Source organism: Phalacrocorax aristotelis, chromosome 3, assembly GCF_949628215.1.
Source record: "Phalacrocorax aristotelis chromosome 3, bGulAri2.1, whole genome shotgun sequence".
In the NCBI taxonomy this organism is placed as follows: Eukaryota; Metazoa; Chordata; class Aves; order Suliformes; family Phalacrocoracidae; genus Phalacrocorax; species Phalacrocorax aristotelis.
The window spans coordinates 52,577,760-52,591,250 of record NC_134278.1 but is presented as its reverse complement, the minus strand read 5'-3'; the positions used below and the strand labels follow the sequence as shown (position 1 = coordinate 52,591,250).

Here is a 13,491-nt window from a genome sequence, read left to right as displayed (position 1 = left end):
TCCTGAAGGCAATAGTTAAAGGAACGTCCAATCCTAATTTGCCTCATACCCCTATTTAAATAACATGCAGAAATTGCCTGTTTGGCTTCTTGCATGAGAGAGGTTTGACCACAGCAATAGCCTTCAGCTGGGGCTGGAACAGGCAAATAATAATGACTGAGCGACATTCAGCCTTGCATAACTAAATTCAAAGAACAACCATTTGTTCTTTTTTTTATTATTTTTCCTACATTAATCTTACTACATTTATATCAAGTCAAAACAGTAACTACCAGAAAGCAGAGAAGCATTACATGCCTTAAATAAAGAACATCCAAAGGATGTTGTTTGGTACTCTGCTTTATTTTGGAAATAGCCAGTGAATTCATAATAGTTAGACAAAGTGACCAAATCTGTAAACTGACAGGCTCATCAGATATATATTTCTTCTCGGGGTTCATCTGTGTGTCTTTAGCCTTTTCTGGCCAGACTGTCTTCATATCTGCTATCCTGGGAACTTCTGGAATAACTTTTGGACATTACACACGAAGTGTAATGTCATATCTTCGGAATAAAAAAAAGGAGTTTTCTCCGCACTCCAGCAGATGTTACTTCTTTTCAAACCTGAGGGAATTTAATGAACTTTTTTCCCTAAAAGATCACAAAAAATACAAAACCTTGGGGAAGCTTCAGTCTTATTTCATAACTTAAATCCACAATGTGTTTTTTTCAACTACGTGAGGAATTAGCCTCTGTAAAAGAAGAGGAAGGGAGACAAACTCTTATGATTTTCTTATATGTTCTCAAAAAAAGCTTTACTGAAGTTAATTTGAGAATTCTGTGAGAAGAATCTCATTTTATGTTGCCTCTGATTATATTAAATATTTTGAGACAGCACAGAACCAGGCACAGATTTATTTGACCTTGGTTGTCCCACCAACTGAGAAACGTTGGTGGGAACTAGAATTATGCAGGAATTCTTGTCACCTTTCAATGCTGCTCATTCCTGAAACAAGCAGCGCATGGCTCATGCTCCTTCCCATTGCTCTGAGTCTTTTTTCCTGTGCAAAAGGGATGCAACATGGCCACAGCTGCCCACCACTGTACAACTTGGTGCCTGTGTTTTGCAAGCATGAGCCTGCAGCTGGCAACTGCTGCCACTCACTACTCTGGTCACACTCCAGTGCTGGCAGGCATTTACTCACATGCATTGCAAACTAACTGGAAACATCTTTAGGACTGTATGTCTTTTTCCTGCAAATGTATTTAAGCCATGTCCATCACTGTGTTTGAAGAGTAGACAGTTTGTACTTTCCAAATCTGACTGCTGCTGCTCCTTGGGTCTCATATTTAGTTAAGAAAGCAAAGGAATTCATGATTTTGAATCACGGCAGTGAAAATTACAGCCCAAGCCACTATTGGGCTTGTTGGTCTCAGAAAAGGCCCCAGACTCTTTCCAGCTTACTCAAAGAGATGGTAGAGCAGTCTCAGTTACTGTAAATAAGGATAGCACCACTGAGTTCGGTTTTCGCCACTCAGTACTTCCAGACTGGATTGGAGGACACCTGTAGGATTTGCATAGGAAACTGCTGCACCCATTCCAGAGACTACATTCCTGAAGTGCTTATGTGGTGTCTTTCATAAGCAATATTTCACCCCTTAGAACAAGAGACAAAAAGTAACTAGCTTTGCATGATGTACACATTTATCCTCAGTCCTTTATCTAAAATGTGTGTATCAAAGCCTGCAGGTGTGTCTGATCTACACTGCAAGACAGGAACTTTCATATATATATATATATATATCTGCAATTATATAGCTCCATAGTGCTATACACTAATTCGTGCTTTCTACACAAATTAAAAAGACTAAACAAAGGGTATAATGTGAATAACATATGGAGCTTAAGAATACCTATTCAGCAACATGTAACCAAGAGCCAGAACTCATACTGACAGCAAATGTCCATAATGTAGTTAAGAAATACTCCCAAGTGTTTGTCTTTGACTGCTATTCTAACTATTCATTCTAACGAAATTCCAGCTTTGCAGTCTCCTGTTACAGAAAAGGTGGAAGTGTGCGCTGTGTCTGTAAGGAAAACTATGCAGGGCCCAACTGTGAAAGGTAAGAAACTAATGGGGTGACTTACTGGTTGGCAATATTGAAGTCTAGAAGCCTTCAAGGGAATACTCCTACACTGGGAAGAAATCTTGTGCATGTGTTTTTACCAGGTTGAATCATGTCTGTTAAAGGCTCTCATTCAGTTCCTACTAAAAACCATAAGAACTTGCTATGGGTAAGACAGACATTTACATCTGATGTATTTTGATTGAGTTCTTGCACTTTGTGTACCTTCATGTGGTGATCTTCCTAAAAAGAATACAGTTTACAAATCAAAATACAAAATACAAATCAGAAACAGCAGCTGAAGTGAAAAATAGCCACCATATAGATGCCTCTTGCAATTCACCACGCTAAAGCATACAGCAGGCTTCTACCAACTAAATTTTTAAAAAGCAAAGGAGAAAATGCATTATCTAGTCAAAGTCTTAATGAACAGATGCAGCTTTTCTAGTTAAATTTTAAGTGTACTTCATAGACATAATTCAATAAAGTCAAGCAAACTACCGTAGGCCAGTGCTGCTTTTCAACTTTCCCTTATGCCCATAAACAATTTCCAGTAAATATCTTCTAAATAACGAAGTACACAAATACATGGAGCTATACAGCAGAAATAAAACTTACTCTCCTACATCATAAAGGGCCATGTAACTCGCTATGAACAAACATGGATGATATTTTCATGAATGACAGAGGCCTGATTATAATTCAGAAATTCTTGAGCAGCCAATAAATTAAAACAGCTGTAACACAAAGACTGAGAGGTATAGGACGGCTCAGACACTGGCTTCCTGAACACCTCTATTTGTTTTTCCTCTAAAGCCTCTGAAGTATTTAAGACTTCAGCCCACTGTCATTAATGGGCAAGTCTTGAATTCTTAATGAAATTAATTCAGTTCTTGAATACTTAACATGCTTAACACAACTATCAGAGGAGAGAGAAAGGGGATGCTTAAGATGCAAAGAGAAATCAATATGAAAAAGGTAAGACGAAAAAAAAGAGTGAAGGCTTTTGCCCATACAAATGATGCAAAAACCTCAGCATATTACCTCTGCATCACTAAGATGGGGACAGCAATAGTGAAAGCCCTTTAGACAGATGACACAAAAATAAAAATACCCGCCCTTGCTTCCAGGCCTGTGGCTGTATTCTTTTGTTCTTCCAGAATGTCAGATATATACACAAAGGATAATGCAGACAATTAAAAGGTCAGTGAGGTTTCTTAATGGTTATTAAAATGTCAACCTAGACTACAAGCAAATCAAATCCTATTAAATGAGTAGCAGATGCATAGTAAGAGCAGCAAATAGCATCAGCTTTGTTTTCTAATAGCCACAACCCAGCCTGACACTGCATCTGTCTCGGGGAAGGCAAAGCTAAATAGACGCATTAGGAAAAGCTACAGAAAGGAATCACCCTGTCCCAGTCACCATGCTAAGTCCTTGACTAACTGCTGGGGTAAGTGGAAAGCGGTGGCAAACGGGACTTTCCTCCTGGTAGGCTCCTGGCCCTACTCCCGTTTGTGTCAGAAATGACAAAAAGCATTTCAAAGATTAATGAGAAATACATGGCTTGTCCCTGTCCACTTGCTAAAGAGCCTCACTTACGCTGCTGCTGGGCACTGCCAGCGCTCCCTGTTCCCACCGGTGGCTATCATGCCATCAACACGCTGGCAGGAGGACTGGGGGATCCTGAACAAGAGAGGGCATTGCCCCGTCCTTCCCTGCAGCCCAAACGGCAGTTCATGTGCCCAGGGAGAAGGTGGCTACATCCTCCTCACCGCCCTCCCTCCCAGATCTCCGCAGCAGTCGGTGACAGGCGCCATGGGGCAGTGAGCTGCAGGACACCCCTCCGCGGGCAGCGCGTGGGATCTCCAGAGCAGCACACTGGGAGGCAATCTGCTCTGTTTCCTCTGGCATGCGTGTAGGAGGCTTTCTTGTGCTGCTCCAGGCGCTTGGCACAGACCTATCCAGTTTATATTTGCCAGCAAATGGTGTTGTGAAATCACAGAGGCCTTTGCTAGGAACTGGGAAACCAGCTTCCCAATCTGAAATTTAGGAATTAATTATTTTGCTCCTGGACTTCAGCAATGGGGCATTAAGGTGGCAGCAGATGAAATCCAGGTTTTGTTAATGCCTGAATGTTAAAAAAGATAACTGAAGAAATGATACTTTAGTGTCTGAAGTGCATAGAGGAAAAAGGTCCTTTTGGCATTGCCAGGGAAGAGGAAGTTAATTTCTTACTCACCAGTAATTACAGGAAGCAAAATGGCTGTAAAATGAAACAAAGATAACTTAGCAGCTTTATTATGGGAGAGGAAATATTCTTTGCTAGCAACAGAGAGCCATTTATTGATACAATGGAGGAAAAGACAGGTACCACAGGCCTCTGCTTTTTCAGACTGTAAATTGCAGAGATAGAGCAATATGTTTCCGTCCAGTGGTCTCTGCTCTTCTCATGTTCTACCAATGATTGAAAAAAGGCCAAGCATGGTCCAGCCCCATGAGATGCACTGAGTGGCAAAGGGAAGGGGAAAGTGAAGGTGACACATTTATTTCCAGCTCTAAAAGTTTCTATTTGTTTTAGACAGCTACTGCAGATGAGGAGATATAGCTAATAAAAGTGAGTCAGATGGTCATAAAAAGCAGCAGTTAGAAAATATATCTGTGAGGATGTGAGGAACTGTCCACTACATTACTGGCAAGTGAACTGGATGGTATATTTCAGAAAAGAGGAAAAAAAAAATCACCTTGCCCTGATGAGAGGGCAGACATTGTGGGCCTGACAGGAATAGTACACAGTCTTTAGTAGATGCTGGCTGAAAGCCAGAGCTCGACAGCGGAAGGCAAAATGCTGGTCTCACCCCAGCACTGCTCTGTGGCTTCTGTGACTCTGTGGCCACATTAGGCAGACGACCATTTGGAAAATACCCAGCTACAGAAAATGAAAAAGAAACTCTGCAAGATTTTGAGAGTTCAGGATAAAGGAAATTAATTTTTTAAAACCCCAGAGGGGGTCCTTTTCTTGTTCAAACTTCAGAAACATACTGATATTTTGAAATTTGGGGAAATACTACAATCTCAGATTGGCTGAAATATTAGAAAATTACAGCAAGACTTTTGGCATGACCAAATAGTAGCATTACCCATCACTGCCTGCTCTAACCTCCACAGGAACAAGAAGTGACTCCACCAAAATCAGCTAAATGACACTTATTATGCTCCATGTCACATTCACAGTTCTTCGAGAGGTGCACAGAACTCCAGGTCACACTTTTATTCTTTACATCTGGGTCACCCAAGTGATAAGATCTGTACCAAAGATTCTGGCAGTGCTGCAAAGAGAGAGAGTCTTTGCCATTGGCAAAAGCAGTATCTGAGGCAGCCAAGTGGTTTATATTAAGATGCTTAAAATTGTATGTGTTTTTACTGTGGGGGTTCAAGACTGGAACATGAACAAAGCAGCACTGAGGAAATTATTTTTAAAAAAATCAGCAAATGTAGGAACAGATCAAAACTGGATGCTCTTATCAGATCTCCCACATTTTCACTGTTCAGACATAGCAGAAGTGGGATTTGGCTATGTTTACATTTTAGGAGACAACAGACCTCAGCTTAGGTCCCCGGCCAAAAACCTGGGAAAATTAAACTAAACTGCCTGAGAGCTCGCCCTCCCCACCCACAGCAGGACAAACAGCATCTTAAAACAGTACTTTATGGATGGGAGAAAAGACAGGGACAAAAGGGTGATAAAACAGGGTGAAATACAATAACTGCTCTTTACCTAAATCACTGCAACTATTCAATCCTCCAATTTCTTCAGTAAGCAATTGCTACACTAGCTAGTTATCTCCCTCCCTGCAATTCTTCATTCCCAGTTTGGGGGTGCGAGTCCTTGATGTCTGTGCCTCAGTCTGCTTGGTCATGGACCCCCCTGCCACCCTGCAGTGACACCATGAATGGCATGGGCTACCCCTGTCCTGCTCGGCACTGCCTAAGCCGCCAGCACCTCCAGCAATGCCCTTGCTCAAGGATTTGCTCCTGCGAGCTGCTCCATGCCCACTCCAGTCCCGGCTCTGTTCACCTCGCTGCTTGGTTTGCAAAGGTTCCTCTAGCTCATATGATCAAGCACGCTCCCTGCTACCAGCAGAAACTCCTTTAACTGAAACCCCCTCCTTTCTTTCCAAATGGTGACACCAAATCTATTACCTTGTCTTAGCTTAGGGTCACTGGTCATACAGGGACGTCAGGTACCGCTGGTTTGTCTAGACTTTCAATAACCACTACAGTTTCAACATCTCTTCCATTTTAAAATGTAGCAAGTTTTCCACAAAAACGCTTCCCAAATGTGACAAGACATAAAAAGCAATTTGGACCCATTTCAGGCCTCCCCCGGAGTGCTTGTTACCCACCTCCCTCTCACCCTCTCCAAACCAACAGTGGAATCCTCCCCTCCTGGGCTGGAGAATGCACTCAGCCTTTTGTCCTCAGCCAGCCAGCAGGCTAACAGTGAACAAATCTGAAAAATGGAGGCTAGTTCAGTACCTGGGGTTTTTTTTGCAAAACCCAGAAACCATCCCAATGCCTCACTATAGTAGTATTTATATAAAACTTTTCTGTTATATGCATTATAATGAAGATAAGGTCTGAACTTCCTCTGAGTTTCAGCGTCATGAAATGCAGTCTTTTACCCCAGTTTCCTATATAACACAATATAGTTGGTGAGATTCAAAGCTGAAAGACACCAAAATAAACACTAGAGCTGCCTCTCTGCCAAGGTCACTCTGTCACAGATTTTAAAACAATAGGGAACAAATCATTTTACTGCTAAAGGCATACACCAAAAAAATAACAGTAACTGGCGTGATCGAGATACCAGGAGTGTTCAAGAAGGGAAAGATATATGACTGTACAGATTAAGATTAGAACACAAAATATTCTCTGCAAGAATATAGCTCCTAATTTGCCTTCTGTCCTTTCATAGCTGCAGACCATCGTCAATTCATGGTGACACAAATAAGGTCAGAGAAAAAATTGTACCACAGATGGGAATGTCATTGATCACCATCTCTGGGCTTGCTCTTCCTTTCAGGTGTGCCCCCGGTTACTATGGGAACCCCTTGTTAATTGGAAGCAGTTGTAAAAAATGTGACTGCAGTGGCAACTCAGACCCAAACCTGATTTTTGAAGACTGTGATGAAGTGACCGGCCAGTGCCGCAACTGCCTGCACAACACCACCGGGTTCAAGTGCGAACGATGCGCTCCAGGTTACTATGGGGATGCCAGATTCGCTAAAAACTGTACAGGTACTGTCTCTAGTTTAGTAAAGCACAGCACAGTGCAGGACGTCATGGCCTATTGATGATCTCCCAGAGATGCCTGAATCAGTCATCAGACGCCTGTGGCTCTGGGAGGCAGGGGGTGCTGCTGGCAGCCTACCTGGCGGGATAATTTAGATGCCTGTTTGGCTGAATCATCCCAGGCACTCGCCCTCTTTCCATTGCCCATGAGGGACTCTCAAACCCCAGACCCCAACATTTCAAACACCTGGGCACAATGAATGTAGGCACTATTGTGTCTTGGATCTTGTTTTAAATAAGGGTCTCTAAGCTTTCCTTGGGCAGAGACTTTACCTTTGTGTTTGTTCACACCCAGCATGACCACTCAGACTGATGGCACTTAAAGACTTGGAAGCAGTTTTTATGGGAACAGCATCATCCTTCCTATCCTGACCCAATCCCTGATAATTTTCTGCTGTTTTTCATACTGATAATGTATTCTGCATTTCCCACATGTCTGTGTAATCTTGCTGGTTACTGTATTTCCACACCAGAGATGACTGTTCTGCCAGGGTCTGATAAAGTGTTACCCAGAGGATCTTACCAAAACATACCTACACAGAGGAGGCACAGTGGTTTATGTCCTCTAATACAATTATTCACCTAATTTTCATGGACTTAGATCCAGATAGGACATTGGGCTCATTCCTTTGTTCTTGCTTTGGCTCTGGGAGGAGAGAGTACATCCTCTTTCAAAGCACCAAGGAATAGCCACAGCTAAAGGCAAAATGCAGGTGCTCAGAGCTCAAGGACCTCGGGGCTCCCTCCCAACCCCTTTGCCAGGAGCCTTCCCTCAAGGACCAGAATGCAAATGGAATAGATGGATCAATCCTAGCTCTTAGCTGCCTTGAAGGTAAGACACAGCCAAACCACATACCTAACCTGGACCTTTTAAGTGCTTCTGGGCCTCTAGGTACAGGCCTACAAGCATCAGGGCCTTAGCAATGTCTTGATCGACCTGCATCCTTCTTGCAACCCACTGTACTTGGACTTTGCTTTTTATTAGCTTGCTATAAAGTGCTAAGGTGTTTTTTGAGACCTGCAGGATGGAGGTTGCAAAGATGCTCTGTACTCAAGTGCCCTTTGTGCTGCTGTCTTCATTTGTAGGGGACCACATATGATGCCACTAGTGGTCCCTTCTGGTATTAAGTTCCAGTGACAGCTAGAAGTTGAGCGTCCATCTCCAGGCTGTAATACCCATCACTAAGTAACATGCTTAAATTTCATTTAGGCTGAATGGAGAGAGATGGTGTACACACACAGTAATCCCAAAAGCCAATCCCAGGTATCCAAATCAGTCAAAAAGACAGTAGCTGTGGGGAACAGTGTGCCCCAAAACCCACCTCCTGCCTGGATCTGGGCACCCAAGACATGCTTGAAATTCAACATCTCTGTGATATTGAGGTTGCAAAAGCAAAACTTATTTATGCCCTTCACTGCCTAATTCAGTTCGCCGGAGTCAATTTAACTGCAGTTCTTCCATAAAGAATGACAGGACCTAGTTTATGGCTCCTGAATACCATGAGGCAGGAGAAATGCACCCAGAACTTTAAGTCAGCAAACCGCAGCAATCATACCCTGGCCATGCGCAAAAGCAGAGCTTCAAACAGCTAAGAGTCTTTGCCAGAAGTCTGAGGATTACAGGGCATTCCAAGAGCCTAAGCAGGTTATACAAGACATAATTTTGGGAGGCATCTCTGAACACAGAATTTTTAACCTGTAGTTAAGTCACACTTCCATCACCTCCGTGTAGTTTTGGGTTGCACCCTTAAGGACTTGCAGGAATTAAAGGCAGAATGCTTCAGTATTATTTACGTTTCTGAGGTACAGTTTAAGGGGAATTTCATGGTGTACAGGACTTCTTTATACAGGTTTTTCATGCAGACATGAGTTTGGTAATTCTCTTCATTAACAAATTTTCATGTGGTGTTTGATCTTTGCTAAAAATAAGAAGTGCCTTGGCACTTGAGTATGTTATGAGAGGTACAGCATTTCTCTATTTAGGAGTAAATATAATCTTGTAGTTGACTCTAGCAAATTCTGATTTTGAAGTATTGTGCTAAACACCACAATGTGCTGTGCTTGACACTACTGCATAGATTGCCCGCACTGATCAATACATCCATGATATCCAAACTATCCAGGTAGTTTACAAGGTAAGCTTATACTTCGTTTGGCATTTTGGAGCAATTAGGAACTCATTTAGAAAAACATAGATTCTGAAATAAGACAAATACCTTCTTTAAAATACAAAATTGCAGAAAAGAACATAGTGTAAGAAACAAGAGGGTCTACATACATGGTTTCCACAGAGCACCTCAAAGGGTATACAGAACAAAAAAATGCAAGGGCACTAAAAGAGCAAACAGCTTTATCCATCTATTACCTTTTTTTTTCTTCTGAGCAAAAGACAAAATCTGTTTAGCTGTGGATAGTAGTATTCAGCTTCTTCTCAATAAATTTTTTAACCATGTGTCTTTTAGCAACATTTCAAAGCTTTCCAAAAATGTCCCTCAGAAATAAAGGTAAATTTAGAAGATTCCTCCACCAGTAAGTCACAGTAGAGTGGCATTGAAAGTCTTCATTCCCTACTAAAAATGTGGTACCTCCTAAGCAAGTAGGTGAAAAATTGTCAAAAATTTTTGAAATTAATTTACTATAAGCATTTGTGTAGCAGATTAAGAATTATCCATTTCAATAAGAAGATACCATTTGATTTTCTCTCACACCTATCTCATGTAAATTTTAATCTTGTAACTGAAATCTTGCCACCTGTTTTGGTGATAGCCTAGATCTCATGATATAGGTAAAGAGAAATCTCTGCTTTCAACTGAGGCTTTTATTTCACCTCTTAACAAAAGAAATAACAAATTAAAAAACCTGTGAATCCACGAGCTGGGAGATACCCAGTTCATAAAGGTTGTGGTGAGGTCAGAATATCAATTGCCCCGCAAAACTCATAACCAAATTCTGTTCTCACAATGGGACAAAAACTGAGTAGATCCGCTAACACTGGTTCAGTTACACAGAATTATTCCAATGTTAGTGCATCATGTTTACTATAAAGCTGTATTACACATTTTCCTTGATAATTCCTCGAATGTGCAATGTGGAATGTAAATACAAGGGTAATTCATAGAGAACAATGAATGGGCTGCAATAAAATGGCAGTAAACAGTTTTGTTATATGAGATTCTGCTGAAACTGTGAATCACAAGAGCAAAACAAACTCCACATAAGTCACTGATGTTCTTATGTTCTGTTGAGTTTTTGTTATTCTACCAAAGTGTTCCAAGATTATTTAAATCTTTAAAATAATATATTTTAAAAGGCCAATTAAACCTTGAAAGAGACACTTTAGATTAAAAATTGTACTTTTTAAAAAGCCACTTGTGCTGGCAGTAAATATGTAGCTTACTCCAGTTTTAAAAAATGCAGAAGTTAATTTATTCTTCATTGCAAGTGGAAGGAGATATTTGCTTTTTGACATCCTCAAGCTGATGATAGAACTGGAGTCCACTATCAATCCCTGATAGCTGGAAAGCTTACTTAGTGGCAGCCTGACACAGCATTGATAAATCCAACAGGTCTGTGGAGAGATTTGTAACTAATAATTAACTTTAGTTGTACTGCTTTCCTTAGCCCATCTCCTAAACATCACCCTCTCTAGGCGGTGATGCACGATGGCCCAGCTGGGCAACTCTGGCCTTGCTGCCTCTGCTTGTGACCAGCTGGGAAGCTTTGAACAAGTCGCTTCAGCACAGGCTCTCTGGTTCTGTTTCCTGTCTCATATTTTATCTGGTCCAATTCAACCACAGTGCTAAGAACACCTTTTCTACATACTCAAGGAAAAATCAGACCAAGAAACCCTTGATTTTGGTTTGACTATCCATGCACAATCCTAGGTACAATCGTTTCACTAGTCTTGGAAGGGAAAAGGTGGGTTTTGATCTCTCAAAAATCCTTTCTTTTTCCCCCAGAATGTAACTGTGGAGGGAGAATGTGTGACAGCCAGACTGGAGAATGCCTCGCAGACAGTCCTGAAGTTTCTCCTGGCACGGACTGCCCAACCATCAGTAAGATTATAATGAGAACACCAAAAATTAGTATCGCTTTTGTATTTAGATGCTTACAAATACTAACTTAAGAGCTTGGTTCTCCAGTGGGCTCAGCACTTTGACCTTGGTCACACAGGGCACGTAAACATGTGAATATGCACAATGGTCTGCTGACTGGGTATTTAAACATGTTGTCACTTGCTTGACTGAGTACATGCATATGTCCAACTCCGTCATACAGACTGAAAGTTTAGGTACAAACTGTGGAGCAGTAGGGAAGTATTGCCTGCAAAACAATATTCTGGCCCTAAAACCTGCCATCACCACTTCATCTGCATTGCCTTGCATATAATTTCTGGTTTTCTAATTGTACACCTAATATAAACTGTTGCTGTTGACAATTTGACATAAATCAATCAGGCAGCTGCTTTTCCACTATCACCTCCCCTATTCTAACTACAGGAAGCCTGGGGAGTTTCCAGAAGTACTATGTTGTAACTACTGGTAACCAATGATATTTTTTTTAATGTTAATGTAATTATGGCTGTGGTATAACGCAGACCATGTAGCACACATGGGTTCCTAAGCTGACTCCCAAGAAGAGGGGTTGTGTGCCTGGAAGTGCAACCAGAAGGAAAACATTTGGGAGCTGCTGCCATCAAGAACACAGACTACACAATACCAAGCAAAAATTTCTGTAGGAATCTATGTTTCATGTTCACCTAAGTCTCTTGCATTTAATTGTGGCACCAATGTCACTAAAAGCAAGGTGGTATTGCAAGCATTCAGCAGGGACAAGGACATAGTTCCGCACAAGCGTATGCCAAACATGTTATAACTGTAATTTTAGAAGTTGCCTTCCTAATCAAATAAGCAGCCAAGAGCCCATCTGCTGGACATCCTTACTTCTCATACCACCAAATTTTAAATAGAGAGTTTTGGGTTCTGACAGAATGAAGTTTTTTTTTTTTACATCCATCTGTTGTTCTTTGGGCCACAAACATGCAGAGCCTCTAGGGAATAGCCAGGAAATATCTCCTCTCTCTCTTCCTACTGATTACCGTGCCACCACAGCAGCCTCTCAGAGTAGTCCCATCTGGTGCTGCTCAGCTGGAAGCATCATGACTGTACTGTGGGACCTTGGAAGTGGGTGGATGAAAGTGAAATAAAAATGGGGATCCATCAATGACAAAGAGAGGGAATACCCCGGGGCAAGACCACTGTAAAGTGAATTTGAGATATTTGCTGTTCACCAACACAAACACTAAAGAAAAATGACACCTTTTTATTTTCTTATCAGGCTGTGATAAATGTATCTGGGATTTGACAGATGACATCCGATTAGCAGTTCTGGCTATCGATGAAAGCAAATCGACTTTACTGAGCATTTCTACAGGTGTTGCAGCTCAAAAGCGCTTGAATGACCTGAACCTTACTGCCACCCATCTCCAGGTACAAACATGGATGAAATTTTATTTTTTCATGTAATTCTAATCCATGAATTTCCATTCTGTTCCTGTAGATTTTAATCCCTGCCCTCGCTAGAGAAATAATTTGTTTTCAGATGCACTGACTTTTTTCCCACACACACAGGAGGCAATGTCCAAAAAACAGAACCATGCTGTGCTTTGGACCATCCAGGTTGATGATGCTGCAGATGAAATGAATGATCTCCTGAGAGAGGCAGCGACACTTGATGAACAGGTTTGTTTATAGCCCCCCTGCCAGAGCTCTGAGGGGTTGCAGTTTGTCATATTCATAAGCTGGCATAAAAAGTTAGTATAGAATAGTTCCAGTTGGAAGAGACCTGCAACAATCACCTAGTCGAACTGCCTCACCGCTTCAAGGCTGACCAAAAATTAAAGCAAGTTATTAAAAGCATTGTCCAAATGCCTCTTAAACACTGACAGACTTGGGGCATCAACCACCTCTCTAGGATGCCTGTTCCAGTGTTTGACCACCCTCTCGATAAAGAAATATTTCCTAACATCTA

The 13,491-nt window shown here is 41.6% G+C and overlaps 1 protein-coding gene across 1 annotated transcript in view; it reads left to right on the top strand.

Annotated features, from left to right (window-relative positions):
* LAMA4 (laminin subunit alpha 4) overlaps positions 1 to 13,491 on the top strand; it is a 102,917-nt gene that overhangs the window by 37,305 nt on the left and 52,121 nt on the right. Inside the window, exons 4-8 of the mRNA XM_075087462.1 lie at positions 2,023 to 2,103; positions 7,193 to 7,407; positions 11,421 to 11,516; positions 12,799 to 12,950; positions 13,092 to 13,202. Of these exons, the coding sequence (XP_074943563.1) occupies positions 2,023 to 2,103; positions 7,193 to 7,407; positions 11,421 to 11,516; positions 12,799 to 12,950; positions 13,092 to 13,202 (655 nt within the window). The remainder of the gene's footprint in view (positions 1 to 2,022; positions 2,104 to 7,192; positions 7,408 to 11,420; positions 11,517 to 12,798; positions 12,951 to 13,091; positions 13,203 to 13,491) is intronic.